The 16,590-nt window shown below is 40.7% G+C and overlaps 1 protein-coding gene across 3 annotated transcripts in view; it reads right to left on the bottom strand.

The window, feature by feature from the left end:
- The window catches only part of LOC120566192 (phosphodiesterase 4D interacting protein), a 177,366-nt gene that overhangs the window by 141,262 nt on the left and 19,514 nt on the right, over nucleotides 1-16,590 (bottom strand). For all 3 annotated transcript variants that reach the window (XM_039812496.1, XM_039812497.1, XM_039812495.1), the window contains exon 3: nucleotides 13,095-13,162. In XM_039812496.1, coding sequence (XP_039668430.1) covers nucleotides 13,095-13,162 — 68 coding nt within the window. The remainder of the gene's footprint in view (nucleotides 1-13,094; nucleotides 13,163-16,590) is intronic.

Below are 16,590 nucleotides of genomic sequence, written 5' to 3'. Positions count from 1 at the left end.
GTGTTTGATGGCCATGTTACTGGTTACACAGCGTTTGTGGTTCAACTTGTCATGAGTGTTTTCCCAAGATGGCGCCTGCATGTAAATATGAACGCTACCGTCTTCATAATCTATCTTTTTAATAAACTGTTGGTAAACATGATGTCCAAATAGCTGGGATACTTTTCGTTCTCTTTATTTATGTTTATGCATGAGTATGGGTGCAGGTGTGCATACGAATATAATGTATGTATGTATATATGTGTGTATATGTATGTATATGCATATGTGTATGTATGGGCTAAATGTTGTCATGTTTCCTAATACTGAAATATGTATTATATACAAACTTGATTTCAATAAGGAGTCGGTGGAGCGGGTGGGTGGGTGGGGTGAGGGAGCGCTCTAGCGAGTGTGAATGTATGTGTGTTGTATTTTATTGTCCTTCTCTTATTGTCCGTTGTCTCGAGGACCCCTCGAAAACGAGATGCTTCATCTCAAGGGGTTATCCTCTCAAATAAACAATTTTTTTAATTTTAACATATGTTATTAACCCCTAGGTTCATTTTGCGCCGGAATGGTCCTCTAAAAAGGATTCCTTCACATTATGACGGCGGACTAAAACGCAGGATTAAAGGCCGAGTGCCGTGTTATGTTGTGTTTAAATCCAGTGAGAAGTTGCGGTGTGGAGAGGCAGGTTGAGCTTGAGATATGATTATTGTTTTTGCCTGCTGTGCAATACACTTTTTCCCTCCGTACATATTTGTGCCGGAAAATCTGCCTCAAATGTTCTAACAACCACGCCCAAGCATCTGCCCACACCGCCAGTTATTATTGTAACTATGACAACGAAACAGCCCAAACCTTAACAACTTCTTTTAACCCAAACATTGACTTTACCCCAAATGTCCTGCTGATAGAGGCTTCAGGTCGGAAAACATTCAGCCTATAGGGCATGGAGATACAAAATATTATTGTAGTAAATCATTACTGGTTGAAAACAGTAACAGTTGACAAGAGGATTTTTTATAAATGAGGCTAAAGGGAACTTTTTGTGTCAGTAGTAAACGCCAAAGGCACCTGACCAAGCGTCACTTTTTGACGCCATGGGAGTGCACATGTTGGTTTATCCAACGTCCCTTGGTTTAGGGGTTTCCCGTGCAGAGCATAAAGCCAACGGCTTGAGGGATGAAAACACGCACACACACACACACACACACACACACACACACACACACACACACACACACACACACACACACACACACACACACACACACACACACACACACACACACACACACACACACACACAGTGTCTGACCTATTTTCAAATGCCACAACAGAAACTAGGAGAGCACAAGAAGTGAGGAGGAAAATAAAAGACCCCTTGGAGATAAAGGGGAATTAAAAGAAATGTGCCGTTTTAATCCCATGCTCACTTTGCTGTCAGCTGCAGGATCGGGAGTTCTCTCTGCGTTCTGGTCTCCATATGAATGATACCGCACACGGTCCATTACTGCCACTCCGGTAATGGTAACCCAACTCTGACAGGCCTTTGATAGCATATGTGGCTTTTTCAGAAGTGAACGCTGAGACTGAGGGCAGAATAACAGATTAACAACCCTAATTTGTCCTGAGGTTTTAATGGCCAAAATTATATGCAATCCGGCCCCTTCTTCTATCAATCTAAGTGTCTCTGTGGTCGGTTTGAATTCACATTCATAGGCAAGCCATGTGCTTTCAATTTCTCCTGCAGACTAATAAAGGCCATTTGAGAAAGGGGCATTTTGATGTGGTGGAGGGTAACGCTCTCGAACTCGCGAAGCGTGGATGTTTGACAGTTACATACGCAGCTCTAGCAGGTTCAGGTTTCCTCCGAGGATTGATTCTCTAAAGTGACGCAAATGTGGAGCGAGGACAACACACACACACACACACACACACACACACACACACACACACACACACACACACACACACAGACACACACACACACACACACACACACACACACACACACACAACCTGTATTCAATAATCCAGACCGCTCTATTAAGATGAGAGGACCGACACATGCTACCACTGTCAGAAAAACTCAATGTTAAAACTACGGTGGCAAAGAAAGGTCAAAAACTTTAGTCCCTGCGCCATCAGAAGGTGGAACATTTCCTGACAGCACCCTGACTTGTTATGTCTCCGCTCGATTTTTGGAAAATCAGTTGTTTCCGTTTGTTATAGTTTGAGAGTCTGAACTGTATATAATCCACTCCCCGCTTTTGGAAATCTGATCAATCGCATTCTGAACTCTGGCCTGAAAATCTCACGTTTCGTTTCTTTTGTTTCTTGCCAGCTCTCTCCGTTTCTGAATTCGTTTTTTCTCAGCAAACATCATGTCAGTTTTTATTTTATTTTTTTTACTGGATTCGTGTTGCCTGGGGAATCTGGGTGCCCCATCTGTGTTTTCGTGACACATATTGGAGCATGATACAGGTTTAGATATGTCTGAGACATAACATCCTCATCACAGTCAGACAATCACAACCACAGCCAATCAAAAGCTAGAAGCGTCTCCTGAATTTGCACACAAAATGCTGTCAAAACTTCAAATGAACAATTTCCACTGCAGCTTTCAGATTTCATCTAAAAGGAGAGAGAGACAAAAAATGCTAAAGTTCCAAGAAGTGAGTTTGAAAGAAATCCTCTGCCATCGCATTTAAAAGTATTTATTCCTCGAGAGAAGTAACAAAATATATATGATGTCCTGAAGCGTTTCCACCATCTTGAATGATTTTCTTCGACTCGAGCAACCAACGTACATACGGCACGCTGCCCTCATGCTGCCTCACTCCGATTGGCAGTCGCTTTGTCGCATCGCTCCGCATTTGCATAAAATAGACTTCTTGTCTATTTCAGCCCGGCCTTGTTCGTGGCAGCGGCGAGCTCATCGCTTGTCACTGGCAAACGGCCACTCCCATTGAAAATGAATGGCAGCCTGTCGCTTTGTCGCTGTCTCTTGTAGCTAATGTGACCTTAGGGTAAAGCGCGATATATGCTTCAACTCTTTCTCCTACACATTTCCCACCGTGGTCAGAAAGAACAGGGGAGACACTTTGTTTCTCTCACTAGGACCTTAGAGTCGCTACTCACTCCTGAGCTAATTCTTCTCCCTCGCTCTACCAGACACACACACACACACACACACACACACACACACACACACACACACACACACACACACACACACACACACACACACACACACACAGACACAGACACAAACCACAATCTTGTCTTAACTAGTGGTTTTGGTGTCTAAACTTAAAGGTGCACTATGAGTTCCTGTGTGGTTTCAGCGCAATTTCATTTTTGTCTCAAATGGTAGGCATCTCTCCTTGATCCGCTAGCTGCCTGCCCCCTGAACACACCGTGAAAAAGCCCGGTCTCGGGAGACAACGCAGGGGTCGTAAACGTCACACAAACACTAGGGGCACAGGCTGTGCACCAAAATACAACAAACCACTCCAGCCAATCACCGACAAGATGGTTGGGGGAGGGGGTGGGGGTTAGTGACAGTTACGGAAACATGGGGGAAGGGGCGAGCTTGCTGTGTTTTGTTTTGGTATTTACTTGGAACGTCAACAGAAGTGACGTCATGCAGGAACTCATAGTGCACCTTTAACTGTCGTCGCCGCATGACGCTCGCCTTTGTGTCGGCTAAACTTAACTGAAACGACCGTCACCTGCATGATTATCTCTGTACCCACCCACACTTACTTTTACCACTAAAAACTAAAAAAAACAAAAATATTAAACCCCTCCTCCCCCCTTTATATTTTAAAAAAAAACCCATCACTTTTTTTTTTTTTTTTATTAAAAAAATAATAAAAAAAAAACTCCCTCTTTTTTTCCTAAAAAAAAAATTTTTTTTTTTTTTTATATATTAATTTTAATTTAAAAAAAAAAAAAAAAACAATTTTATTAAAAAAAAAAAAAAAAAATAATAAAAAAAAAAAAAAAAAAAAAAAAAAAAAAAAAATAAAATTAAAAAAAAAAAAAATAAAAAATAAAATAAAACCTCACCCCCCCCCCAAAAACAAAAAAAAAAAAAAAAAAATATTTTATTTACCTCCAAAAAGACTAACAATCCCTTTTTTAAAAAAAAAAAAATAAAAAAAATATTACAAAACAACCACAAAAAAAAAAAATTAAAAAAAAAAAAAAAAAAAAAAAAAAAAAATAATATTTAAAAAATAAAAAAAAAAAAAAAAACTTTCTATAAAAATAAAAAAAATTAAAAAAATTTTTTTTTTTTTTTTTTTTTTTTTTTTTTAAAAAAAAAAAAAAAAAAAAATTTTTTTTTATAAATTTATAAAAAAAAAAAAAAAAAAAAAAATAAAAAAAAAAAAAATATAAAAAAAAAAAAAAAATAAAAAAAATATAATATTATTATTTTTTTTTTATTTTTTTTTTTAAAAAAAAAAAAAAAAAAAAAAAAAAAAATTAAAAATTTTAATAAATTTTTAGTGCGCTGTGGGGCTGGCAGTGAAAGACTTTCTTTTGTAAGATAGTCACAGTGCTTGGAACGTGCCAACTTGTGAGTTTTGTGAGCTGTTTTCAGTCGCTCAGTGCAAGAATCTCTCCTCACTGGGTATGTGTGTGCTGTTAGTGCAGACTTTCAAAGGAATCTGTAACCACGCAACAAGAAAAGAACCGACATCAAACATCAAACAAAGCTCAGGCATGATTTCCATAATGAATGAGGTTATAAAAGCTGGCTTCAAGCCTGAAATGAAAGGACATGTAGGCTGTATCAAAAGGTGGGAAACAGACATTAGACCACATGTGTCAAACTCAAGGCCCGTGGGCCAAATCTGGCCCCTCGCAAATTTTGATCCGGCACGCATGTCAATTTAGGTTCACCGTCGATTTTGGCGCATCTACAGTAGTCGCACGTCAAACCAAAAAGACGGGAAACGGTTTTCAAACTACAATTATGTGACATTCAAAGCAAAAGTTTGGCATATTTGCCAAACTTTGAGACTCACAAATTCCCACAGAAGCAGAGACTTTTCATGTTCAGGCTGTGAAACATGTTGCCATGAGTCTTTTCTGAGGGTTTCTATGTGGACCAAATTGCATGTGAGAAGGCTATATAAGACTTACAGTCCAAAAATGTTTCACTTTTTTCAATGAAATAAAAGCGTGCATATCCGGCCCTTGATGTGATTCTCATTTTCCAGTGTGGCACTTAGTGAAATTGAGCTCGACACCCCTGCATTAGAGTGTCAACAAACGCTGCAGCATTCTTTCGAAAACATGAGCAATGATAATTTAAAGAATGATTTGCAGTAAATTGTGTGAAACATGTAAAAACACGTGGCTGCTTGCAGCTGCAATTCAGCATACAACATCCGCACTCTGAGTCCATTTCCTCTCATCCCTGCGTACAAAGCCGGTGTTTAGGTTGCCTCCCAGTCTGCTGTCTGCGCTGTACGTCTGCATGTATAGCATGACTCATCCCTTCATCCCTCAGTGGGAGTCAAGAGGAAAACTTCAAAAGGAAAGGCGCCCGTGCACTAAAACATAGCCTTGAACCAACCAGCCAAGAGTTCGGCTTTCTGCCTCCGCTCATACAGCCGCAGGGGAAATAGCTCTTCTTTATGAAATACAAAGCTTTATCCTTCAAGCTTTTATACCAGTTCAAGATGCAATTTACCCACACAAAGCTGTCGTATAGAAAGGCAAAGTCCCTCCCCTAACCACCATGGGACCTTATTACATGATGTAAAATATGTCCGGCAGTGAACGGGGAGAGACAAATAATCATCCGATACAACACTAGACCCGGAGGAAGGCTCAAGCCGATACACGGTGTATTTTTAATGTCTTGCCCTGTTAATTAAAGGCCTTTTATCACTTTTTGTAACCAACCTCGAGTGCTTGTTTTTTTTTTATGACTTTTATATAGTCATAATTCTTCCTCCTTTCAATTATCTGATCCTGTTTGAATTGAGCCATGAACACATGATGTCCGTCAATTTTAAAAGATAACTTTGCAAGTAGAAAGTCTCTGGTCCAGGGTTTCCCCCAGAAAATTTGTTAAGCCCGGTGGCAAGTGTCTTTTGTTTGACGAGGGCCCAGCTGGGTCCAGTTACAGACTGATGGCAGCATTAATGTAGAGCCCAAATAGTTTCTTTGATAACAGAATCATCGACGGAATCGAAAATTAAGAATTTAAAAGAGTTATAAGACAGATCTCATCGGGCCCTACATTAAAGGGTAACTACCTGCACCCTATTTTCCTATGATTTTGTGTCTTAGGGGCCAGAAACAGCTCTGAAGTCGCTAGCACTAAACCCACCAGACTCCATTTAAAAAAACAATACTTTTAGCGTGTATACAGCCAACATATTTTCACATGTAAATCGGTAAACTATGTGTTGATTAACACCAAAACTAGAGTTGTGATGGCTGGAAAAGTGGAAAGACAAATCAAACCGGCTTTTCATAGTTTTATTTTGTTTCTGTCGACTCTGAATGAAGTGTATTTTACGATACTAAAATTACTGTTTATTTACATGGAATCTGGTGGGTTTAGAGAACGCAATTTTGCGGATGTTTTTATGTTTAAAAAAAGGATCTTACTCTTTAACAGAAAGGTCGACCTCCTTAGAAATCCTTTCCATATTGTTGTCAGACACTAAGAATAATAATCTCAGTTTGTCAGTGGCAACACGAGCACTTTTGCGAAGGTAAATACAAGCTGGATAATTGTCCTGTTAACTTACATTGGAGCTTGTTTTGCTGCTGCCGACTGCAGCTATCTCACTTAATACTGGACCAATGTCAGAGACTTTTGTTCCCATCAGTCATTTAGACACAAAAACATGGGATTCAAAGGGTTCAGGTTGAAAAAAACGGTAGTTACCCTTTAAGTCAGTGCTAAAAGCTAACTGGAGATTTGAAAATATGTCTAAGTTTCCAACCGAGCTGCCGCAGTGTAACTGTAGTTTTAAAAATACATAAAAAATTATTCCCCACACTGGGGGAAACCCTGAAGTACAAGACTGTGAAAATACATAATGAGACAGACTACTCGCCCCAAAGTTGAGTAAATGAATGGCTCAATTCAAACAGAATCACTACTGTACATATTTTTTATGAAATAAGGTCCCACGGTGGTCCACCGGAAAGAGGAGGGACTTCACCGCTCTCTATAATGAAACATTACACAAACTTAAAGCCAGCACAGTTGCGTATGTCACACGGCGCTGGCTGATTTGAATCAACAGCAGGTTTCCACATGTGGGAGTAAATCATTCCTCCTCTGCAGCTCTGCCATCTTTACTGTAAGTTAAAAATGATTTCTGTTATGTCTCAATGCTGCAGAGGGAAACATGCTTTCAGCTTTATATACACAGTTTAGAACATCCATCCTCGGGCACAATCTACATCTTAATTTATGCATCTGACCTACTTTTGTTTGACGGGTCCAAACATTATGATTCAAAGGTCATATTTTTCTACAGGGTGTCTTCAAGCCAAGGTCTTAATTACCTCCCATATTTACAACCGTAGCGCTTTATCACAAAAGAACACTGAGCTTTAACACACTGGTTTCCAAACTGTTTGGCTTGAAAATGCAACAGCGTCTTCCTCTGCACATATTTGACCGTGGAGTCTTGGTGAGTATACACCAGAGGCAGAAGAAGAACTCAGATCCTTTGTTTAAGTAAAAGTATAAATACCACAGTGTACAAAACACTCAATTTAAAGGCCTGCGTTCAAAATTCCACTTGAGTAAAAGTAGATTGTTAGCAGCAAAATTTGCTTAACCCTTGCATTGTCTTCCCGTCTATCAAACCATCTTTTGACAAAGTTTTTCCAGACGTTTGTCACTTTTTCGATTTTGTTGAATTATTTGGCACGTTGTTTGACACTTTTTCTGCTGTTTTTCTCGATTTCTTTTCAGCAACTTTTTTGTTGTTATTTTCCCTTGTTTATGAAGGTTTTTACTGACAATTCTTGTCAGTTTTTTCAACTTTCTTTTGACATTTCCCCCCCAAATGCTATATAATTGAATAAAACACCCAAATTAAATGAAAGTAGTGAACTGATCATTTATTTTACTTGAGCGTTGAAGGGAACCATCCACGTTATTTTCTTTGACAATTAGGTTGAAAGAAACCCAAATTTCTGATATAGAATCTTTTGAAAATGGGTCAAATTTGACCCGAAGACAACAGGAGGGTGAAGTAGTCCTGATTATTATTATTATTATTATTAATTATTATTATTATTATTATTATTATTATTATTATTATTATGTCTTGCACTACTGTACTGTACATATTGTATATTCTCTGTGCGTATTGTATAAGCCCTCAAATACTAGAATAGAATTTGCACCACTGTACATACTGTATAGTTATGTATTCTGTATTCCCATAGTCATACTCACAGCCTGTTCATAGTTTGCACACCTGCAGTAATAGACACTCATATAGACACATATCTATATATTTGTATCTCATTTACCTTAATTTGACAAGCGGGACATGAACCCAGGTCTCCTGGGTGAAAGTCCAGTGTTTTTTTACCCATCCCCCCGACCTACTTCCCTATGCGGAATTTCGGGCTTTCATACTACTCTCTACCGTTGTCTGATGAAATTGTACTGAACTAAAGTTCTTGAGTAAATGTATTTAGTTACTTTCCACCACTGGCATGCCTTGTTGGTCCATATTAGACTGAATACAATTTACAACCGGCCCAACTTTGGATCCTGGATCAGGTTTTGGTCAGTAAGAACCGATAAGACGTGTAGTTGTAACGAAATGTGTTAATATTTCGTGCCAAAGTTTGCACAGAAAGAGTTGAAGGGATGTAAAATGAGGTGCAATGCAAAGCCTTTAAAATGTTTCCTCTTGATTCTATAAATTACCACATGTTTAAAAAGTCAAAAAGGCTTTTAGGTAAAGAAAAAACAACACAGTCTGTTTTTTTTAATGCTGCGGCTTTCTGTGTCTCAGAATCGATCAGACAGTTTGTTCCACAGGAGCGAGCGGATTAGATCTCATCCTGCTGGAGTTTCGGATTTCATGTCATTTGACCTTTTCCACAATACAACCCAAACTCTCCACATCAATCTAGCATTACTACAAGCAACCCCCTCCCCTCCTCCGAGAGCTCTGTCCTTCACGAAAAAGGGAACCGGGTAATTGCAGCAAGCACCTCCAGAGTTATATCAGACCCATAATGCACCTGGCAAAGCTCCCAGAATCCATTACTCTGGCACAGAACCAGAGCCAAACTACGCCTCTCATCTTCTCAGTTCAGAACCAAGAAGACATTATTTACCTGTGTGGCTTTTCACACACACAATGCTTGATTCCAACTTCTGAAAAAAATATATATCTGCAAATGTTTCATTTATGGATTCATATAGCACCTTTTGATGTTTGATTCTGTCTGTGAAACGATTTGGAGACTGTCCTCCCCTGGAAAATGCTCCCATAAGTTGTTTGTACAAGCAGCAATTACGATCTTTATTCACGTTTATAGTGACAGCGTCCTCTAGTGGCCGTAGTAGTTATGACGGGAGCAAAGCAGGAAGTAAGATGACAAAGTAGTATGATAGCGCCAAGTTCCAGATGTCCCTCATTTCGGCCAGACGTCCGTCCCCTCCCTCTTCCTTTGTGTTGGCGTTCTAACCTCCGGTGGATTTCTGAGGACTATGGTTAACTGCTCCTCAGATCTCTGCAGGGTAAATCCAGACAGCTAGCTAGACTACCTGTCCAATTTGAGTTTCCTGTTGCACGACTAAAACTACTTTTGAACGTACACATGTTCCACCAAAACAAGTTCCTTCCTGAGGCTGTTTAGCAGAGGCACCATGGCTCCGTTCAGCGCTTAGCGCCGCCCAAGACGATTGGGATTGGTTTAAAGAAATGCTAATAAACCAGAGCACGTTTTTCTCCCATCCCAGAATGCTGACTCGCCAGACCCTCCTCCGCAGTGCTCTGAAGGAAGGTCTGGCAATGTGAGACTACATTCAGCGACACACGCATAATCTTCAGAACTTGTAGCAACTTCAGTAACTTCAGATTTGTATCCAAACCACAATCTTTTTCTTAAAATACAGTAACCAAGTAGTTTCTGTGCCTAAAAATAACCAAACTGCAATCATTTCACAACATTAATGATGTGTTCAAAACCGCGTACGTTACGTTAAAAAATGCATTCAACGTTCTCTGGTTTAGATATGAGGTCCTATTTCCGCCAATGCTAGGGGCACTATTTTATGAAATGCTTTATGAAAAATGACACATATCGCCTTATGGTTTGGAGAACTTGTTGTGTATTTGCTATGATCAAGCATACTCGCTGCAAGCCGTACACCCTAGCCTGGTCCTACCAGACTCTGGTCCATTTCATTTGTACAGAGAGTCTGGCCACTCTCTATTGACAAGTGTTAACTTCCTTGAAGGCGGGTACTACTGAAGTTTAAAACTATTGGATCTGCCCAGAGCCACTCTGGTAGCCGGGCTCCACCCTCCTACGTACTGTCTGGTAGGACCAGGCTAACAAGAGGGGAGATGACAACTATCGGCTTAGCATCGCTAGCGTTAGCCAACTCCTTCACCACTAACGGATCAAGCTGGAAAATCAAACCGTTCCCGAACCCCGTGAGGGAGGAGGGCCACAACATCATGGCCACCGACACAACTCAGCAAAGATTGTTCTTGCTCGGGCTTTAACTTCTGGATATTCGGCAGCGTTGCAACAACGGACCGCATCTTTCTCCGCCGCCATTACGGAATTATAACTCAAACTAGCGCACGTCACGACCTCAACATCATCGTTCTAAGCCACTCCCTCTGTTCGCTGATTGGACCGCCAAAGATTTGGTCAGAGAAAACCCAAGGAAATACTGCAAACCCAGACGGTGTACTGAAGGGAAATGAAAATTGAGCGGACGTACATAGGAGGGCGAAGCCAGCAGGATACATACACCCAGCAATATGGAAACTTTTAAAATAGCCGTTTATCTGTCAAAATGAAAATTATGTTCAGTTTGTGTCCACACTTAGACAAATCAACTGCAGAGAAATGCTTAAATCTGCTCTTTTTTTCTGGTCTTTTAAAGTTGAAGGCTGTTAGAAAAAAACACGTAATGGTCCAATCATTGCCATAATGTAGAGCGGCCAGATGACCAGAGGGGTGAATCTGTCCAATAACACAACACAGATGTACTCATTGAGATCTCTTTCAGTCTCTGTCCATGACTGTAACGTGATCGTGGGTCATAAATGCCATCCAGTAACTAACGGAAGCACTAAAAAAATCACAATCTTTTAGTGCAGTTGAAAACCAGAATCAGAAAAATATGTTGGAAAAGCGCAACTTAAGGGTTTCAAGGCTTTGAATATAGACCTGTAAATGTGCACTGTGCAGCTGTATTACTGTATGTGGGAAATATGGATATCAGATAGGGATTCAGTGTTAGCAGATACTTGATATTTAATGATCTGTATCAGGGCCAGGGACAAACGAAGAAAAACCTGGAGTTGCAACATCCTTATTATCCATGTCAGTGTGTACATAATGGGAGAAACAGTATTACAGTATGTATAAGAGAGAGAAGAACTGTGGAAGGTAGGGAAATCTTTGACTCACGCAGCGTTTCAGTTGTGAGGGGGCCAGCCAGGATTTAGGGGTTATTAGTGCGCTGTGGGGCTGGCAGCGTACTGGCCCTGACACACCAACCCAATAATCGGCCGTCGGACAGTCTGGCGAGGTCACTGACTCGAGTCAGTTTGGTGTGTTCCATGCAGTCGTCCGTCAGAGGAGCCGTCGGCAATCATTTTGGCCGACCTGACTTGCTGGGTCGGAGGTCGGGCAGTCGGACTCAATGACTTATTTGATTGGTGAAGAGCTAACCCGGAAATGATGAGCGGGATGAGCATGACTAAGCCTCTCAAAATCTGATGAAAATCTTTTAAACTGACGTTTGTTGATCTGAAATGAAGACAGATTCAGCAACTGCATGGCTTATTTCTCGCTTAAAATGTTTTCAGAAACACGTTGAACGGTGAACTATCTCCGTAAAATACGAGATCGTATTCTGAACGAGCCGCCATTATGCCCAGTTGTAAAATCCGGGAGCAGCCAGACCCACGTGACGCGTTTGTCCAATCGGCTGCCAGTTTTCATTTTTTTGGCGACAATACAGATTTGCACCGCCTGCTGTTATGGAGATGTATTACGTCTCGCACACGTGCAGAACGTACGCTCAAGTTGGCGTCGCTTCGGTGTGTTCTGAGGCACTTTTTGGACCTCAGGGAGCCGACTGATCAGTCCGACTGCCTTTTCTGCCGATGGTCGGCCGTTGGGTTGGTGTGTCAGGGGCTTAAGACTTTCTTTTGTAAGATAGTCAGTGCTTGAAATGTGCCAACTTGTGAGTTTGTGAGCTGTTTTCAGTCGCTCAGTGCAAGAATCTCTCCTCACTGGGTATGTGTGTGCTGTTAGTGCAGACTTTCAACGGAATCTGTAACCACGCAACAAGAAAAGAACCGACATCAAACAAAGCTCAGGCATGATTTCCATAATGAATGAGGTTACAAAAGCTGGTTTCAAGCCTGAAATAAAAGGACATCTAGGCTGTTTCAAAAGGTGGGAAACACACATTAGAGCATCTACAAACGCTGCAGCATTCTTTAGAAAACTGAGCAGTGATAATTTAAAGAATGATTTGTGGTAAATGGTGTGAAACATGTAAAAACACTTGACTGCTTGCAGCTGCAATTCAACTAATCAGCATGTAGAAGAGACAGAAGAGCTGTGGAGAGAAGGGAAGCATTTGTCTCAAGCAGAGTTCCAGTTGCCACATCATCTTCCCAAACACACCTACGTAGAGATTACCACGGAGCAGAGACAAGCCTGGGCAGCGCCACGCTAACACTACTGGAGCCTCATCGCCACAAGCTTTTTCCCAGCAACACTTTCAGTTTATGTTGCTGGAAGAATTGAGCCAGCATCAAACTCTTAAACTTCATCAGAAAGCATGCACCGTGTGAAAACACGGGTTGTGTCAGAGCACATGTTCCTACCTGTTCAAACTCTCTGAGGCTGTGCATCTGTACCAGTGGGCCTTTATTCATCTCATCACACGAGAAATCTGCACAGATAGAAAAAGAAAGACGTAAATATAACATATCCTTTAAAGGACAATTCCTGCGCAAAATGAACCTAGGGGTTAAGAACATATGTGTACCGAGTCGAACGTTCTCTGGGACATGTTTTCAAGCTAATCGAATGTGTCTCTAGCTTCAAACAAGCTAGCGCAAATGGGTGGTTAACTGCTAACGCTACCTTTTGGGGCAGATGGTAAATCGCTATTTTATATCACTAACAAGGCTCAAAATAGCACCACACTTCAACGGTAGCATAATGCGGGTCCCTACATGTAAACCGAAGCCTTGAGAACTTTGTAAGTGTACAGACAGTTTATTAAAAAGATAGATTATAAAGACAGTAGCGTTCATGTTTACAAGCAGGAACCATCTTGGGAAAACATGAGCAGTCGAATCACGAACTCTGTGTTTGAGCTATGTTACTGTTTACTGGTTGCAGGGCGTTCGTCGTTCGACTAGTCACGACTGTTTACCCTAACCCCTAACCCTAACCTCTTACCCAAACCCTAACCTAACCCTTAATAAACAATGCTAGACTGCCTTTGCGGATGAAGGCTGTGCGATTCGGTTGAAAGCTCTAGACCTTAAGTCAACCTTGAGAGATTGTTTTTTTTCAGCTGTGTTTTCAGAAAAGCACACACCGAACAGGTCTGCCTAGAACAGAGATCTTCAACAGGGGGTCCGTAAACACCTGAGGGGTCCTCAGAGTTACTGCAAAATTATTGTTTGATATGTATTTGGAAGTTTGTTTTTTCAAAAATGTAAATATTTCTTCAAATATACATTAAGATGAAATCACATATTATTAGCAAAGATGAATTGGCCTATTTTTACAAAAACAAAACATTTAATTAACATTGATGATGTTAAGTAAGGTAGCCATTAGTGTGGCCCTGCTCAGATACAGTTAAGCTTTATGATTTACTGTGCCTTCCACATGTATGTTTCACATTAAAACTTGATATATGAATACCATTATCCATACATCCATTTTCATCCATCTGGCCAGTTTAATATGCTACTCAATTGTTATACTGTAGTAGGGGGTCCCTGCTCTGTCTCTTTGTCAGCTAAGGGGTCGTTGGCCTAAAAAAGCTTTAAAGACCCCTGGTCAGAAGGCTGTATTAAATGCTCATAAATGCATTTCGTATGTCAAATGCACCATAAATCCCGACTGTACATACATTTGAAATAGTTCAAGTGTGGTTGAGGATCATCACTCAAACGGAGCAGAGCTGAAATGTAAACACAGCAGCTTCTCTGAAACGTCCTGATCAACCCTTGCCTCATTAAAACCCTATTAAACCTGGATATATGGGCCGTGTGCACACACACACACACACACACACACACACACACACACACACACACACACACACACACACACACACACACACACACACACACACACACACACACACACACACGCACACACACACACTCCAGCTGAAACACTTCCAGAAGTCTTAAGACGTCTCAAAGCCAAACTTAGCGTCTCTAAAAGGCCAGGAGCATTCCCAGAAAACTCCACACAGAAGGGATTTGTGCAATAGTTGGTGTTTTATTCCTTTAAAAGCAGGGCCAATGGGGTGGGGTGCCAGATCCCGGGGGGTGTGTAATCAAGACGGCTTTGGCAGAGCAAAGATTTCTGACGGTTCCTTAAAAATTGTGGGCACATTAAATATTATTAAAAAGCTGGAAGGTATTCTTCATGGAGGCCTGGAGCGGGCAATGGTACAAAATATTACACAACACTGATATGAATGACGCACTGGTACAACCACGCAAACACACACACATAAATATGTTGTGTTAGTGTAATTGTGAGGTCCCTTATTGACATAATGTTCTCCTTTTGTCCTAGTCTGGCTCAACGGATGTACAGGATCCTTTGTCCCCACTGCTATAAGACTCTTTAACACCTCCTGAAGAATGGATTACAATATATTTTGTACAGCAGTGTAATTGGCTACCAAATTGGGAGAAAGGGGGATAAATCTGATACAAATTTATGAAAAAGGAAATGTGGGAACATAGGGCCTAATTTTGAAAAACATCTTAGAAATGTGGGAACATAGGGCTGTGGGAACGCTCCCCAAACTTTGAGCTAGCGAGCAACACTCTGAAAATGTCAAGTTTTGCAGAAAGTTGAATCGTGCAACAAGACAGGCCTGCTTGGTTCTTTCGGGGAATGATTGTAAAGATTTACAAAGAATATGTTTACAGCATTTACTATCTACATAGTCTCGCATTGCCAACTCTATCTCTCCAGCGCTGTGGAGATAGAGCTTGCCATAGGCGTAGATTTTGGGGCGGATGCAGGGGATATGTCCCCCCCCAATATTTAGAAGAAGTAGATTTATCCCCACAAAAAAATATGAAAGACAAAAATAGCTGTCCTTTCAACAATAAAGGAGAATACTTAATAATAATAATTTCCTTTATGATAAAAAAGACATTTCCAGCATGAATTGATCCAGAAAAAAAAATACAAATTTACCACAATGCCGTAAACTAAGTGTTTGATGCTCAAAATGTTATGTGGAAGGACCCCCAGATCCCCCAGTTTCAATGTGTCCCCTCCCAATGTTGAAACAAAACCTACGCTCTGGGTTGTTTGCGTTTCTTTAAACCAATCACAATCCTCTTGGGCGGTGCTAAGCTCCAGACGCAGCGACAGTGGCTCTGCTAAATAGTCTCTTGAAGGAACTTGATTTGGTGGAACATTTGCACCCCGCAAAAGAAAACGCCACATACAATATTAAATGAAGTTAACTGTTGACACAATACAGTAACGTGAGCTATTTAAATTAGCTGCACGTACTGTATCTCTGTGTGTACTTTGTCCACAGCAATCAATCCCACCAATCTGTCCCAAAACGTCCCAGTTAGAGAGGAAATCACCTAAACATATTCTTTATAAATCTTTATAATCATTCCCTGAAAGAACCAAGCAGGCCTGCCTTGTTGCACTATCCAAATGTTCTTCAAAAGTTGCCATTTTCAGCGTGTATCTCGCTAGCTCGAAGTTTGTTGTTGTTGTTGTTCCCCGAACCAAGGGGGAAAAGTAAAAGTTTGAAATTTTTGGTCTTCTGTCGGCACCAGATGTTGTGGCGATTATCCGATAAATGAACTGTCATTGATCCAGACTACTATGTGAAAAAAAACGCCAAAACAACTTTGTAACTACTGCAATAATAACAACTTTATCATTGCATGGTTCATTCTTAAACCTGCAAATAAATGACTACTCACAGAGTACTTTTTTGTACTAAAATTATACAAATTTCACAGTTCTTTTGGGGACACATGAAGTACGAGAACACACACACCTATTAAAAGGGGGGTAGTGGTTGTTGTTCATAGATACTCATAGTGGACACACAGTGTCGCGCCTACAAACAGCTAATTA

This window comes from Perca fluviatilis, chromosome 9 (genome assembly GCF_010015445.1).
Source record: "Perca fluviatilis chromosome 9, GENO_Pfluv_1.0, whole genome shotgun sequence".
Classification (NCBI taxonomy): Eukaryota; Metazoa; Chordata; class Actinopteri; order Perciformes; family Percidae; genus Perca; species Perca fluviatilis.
This window is presented reverse-complemented; position numbering and strand designations above follow the sequence as displayed.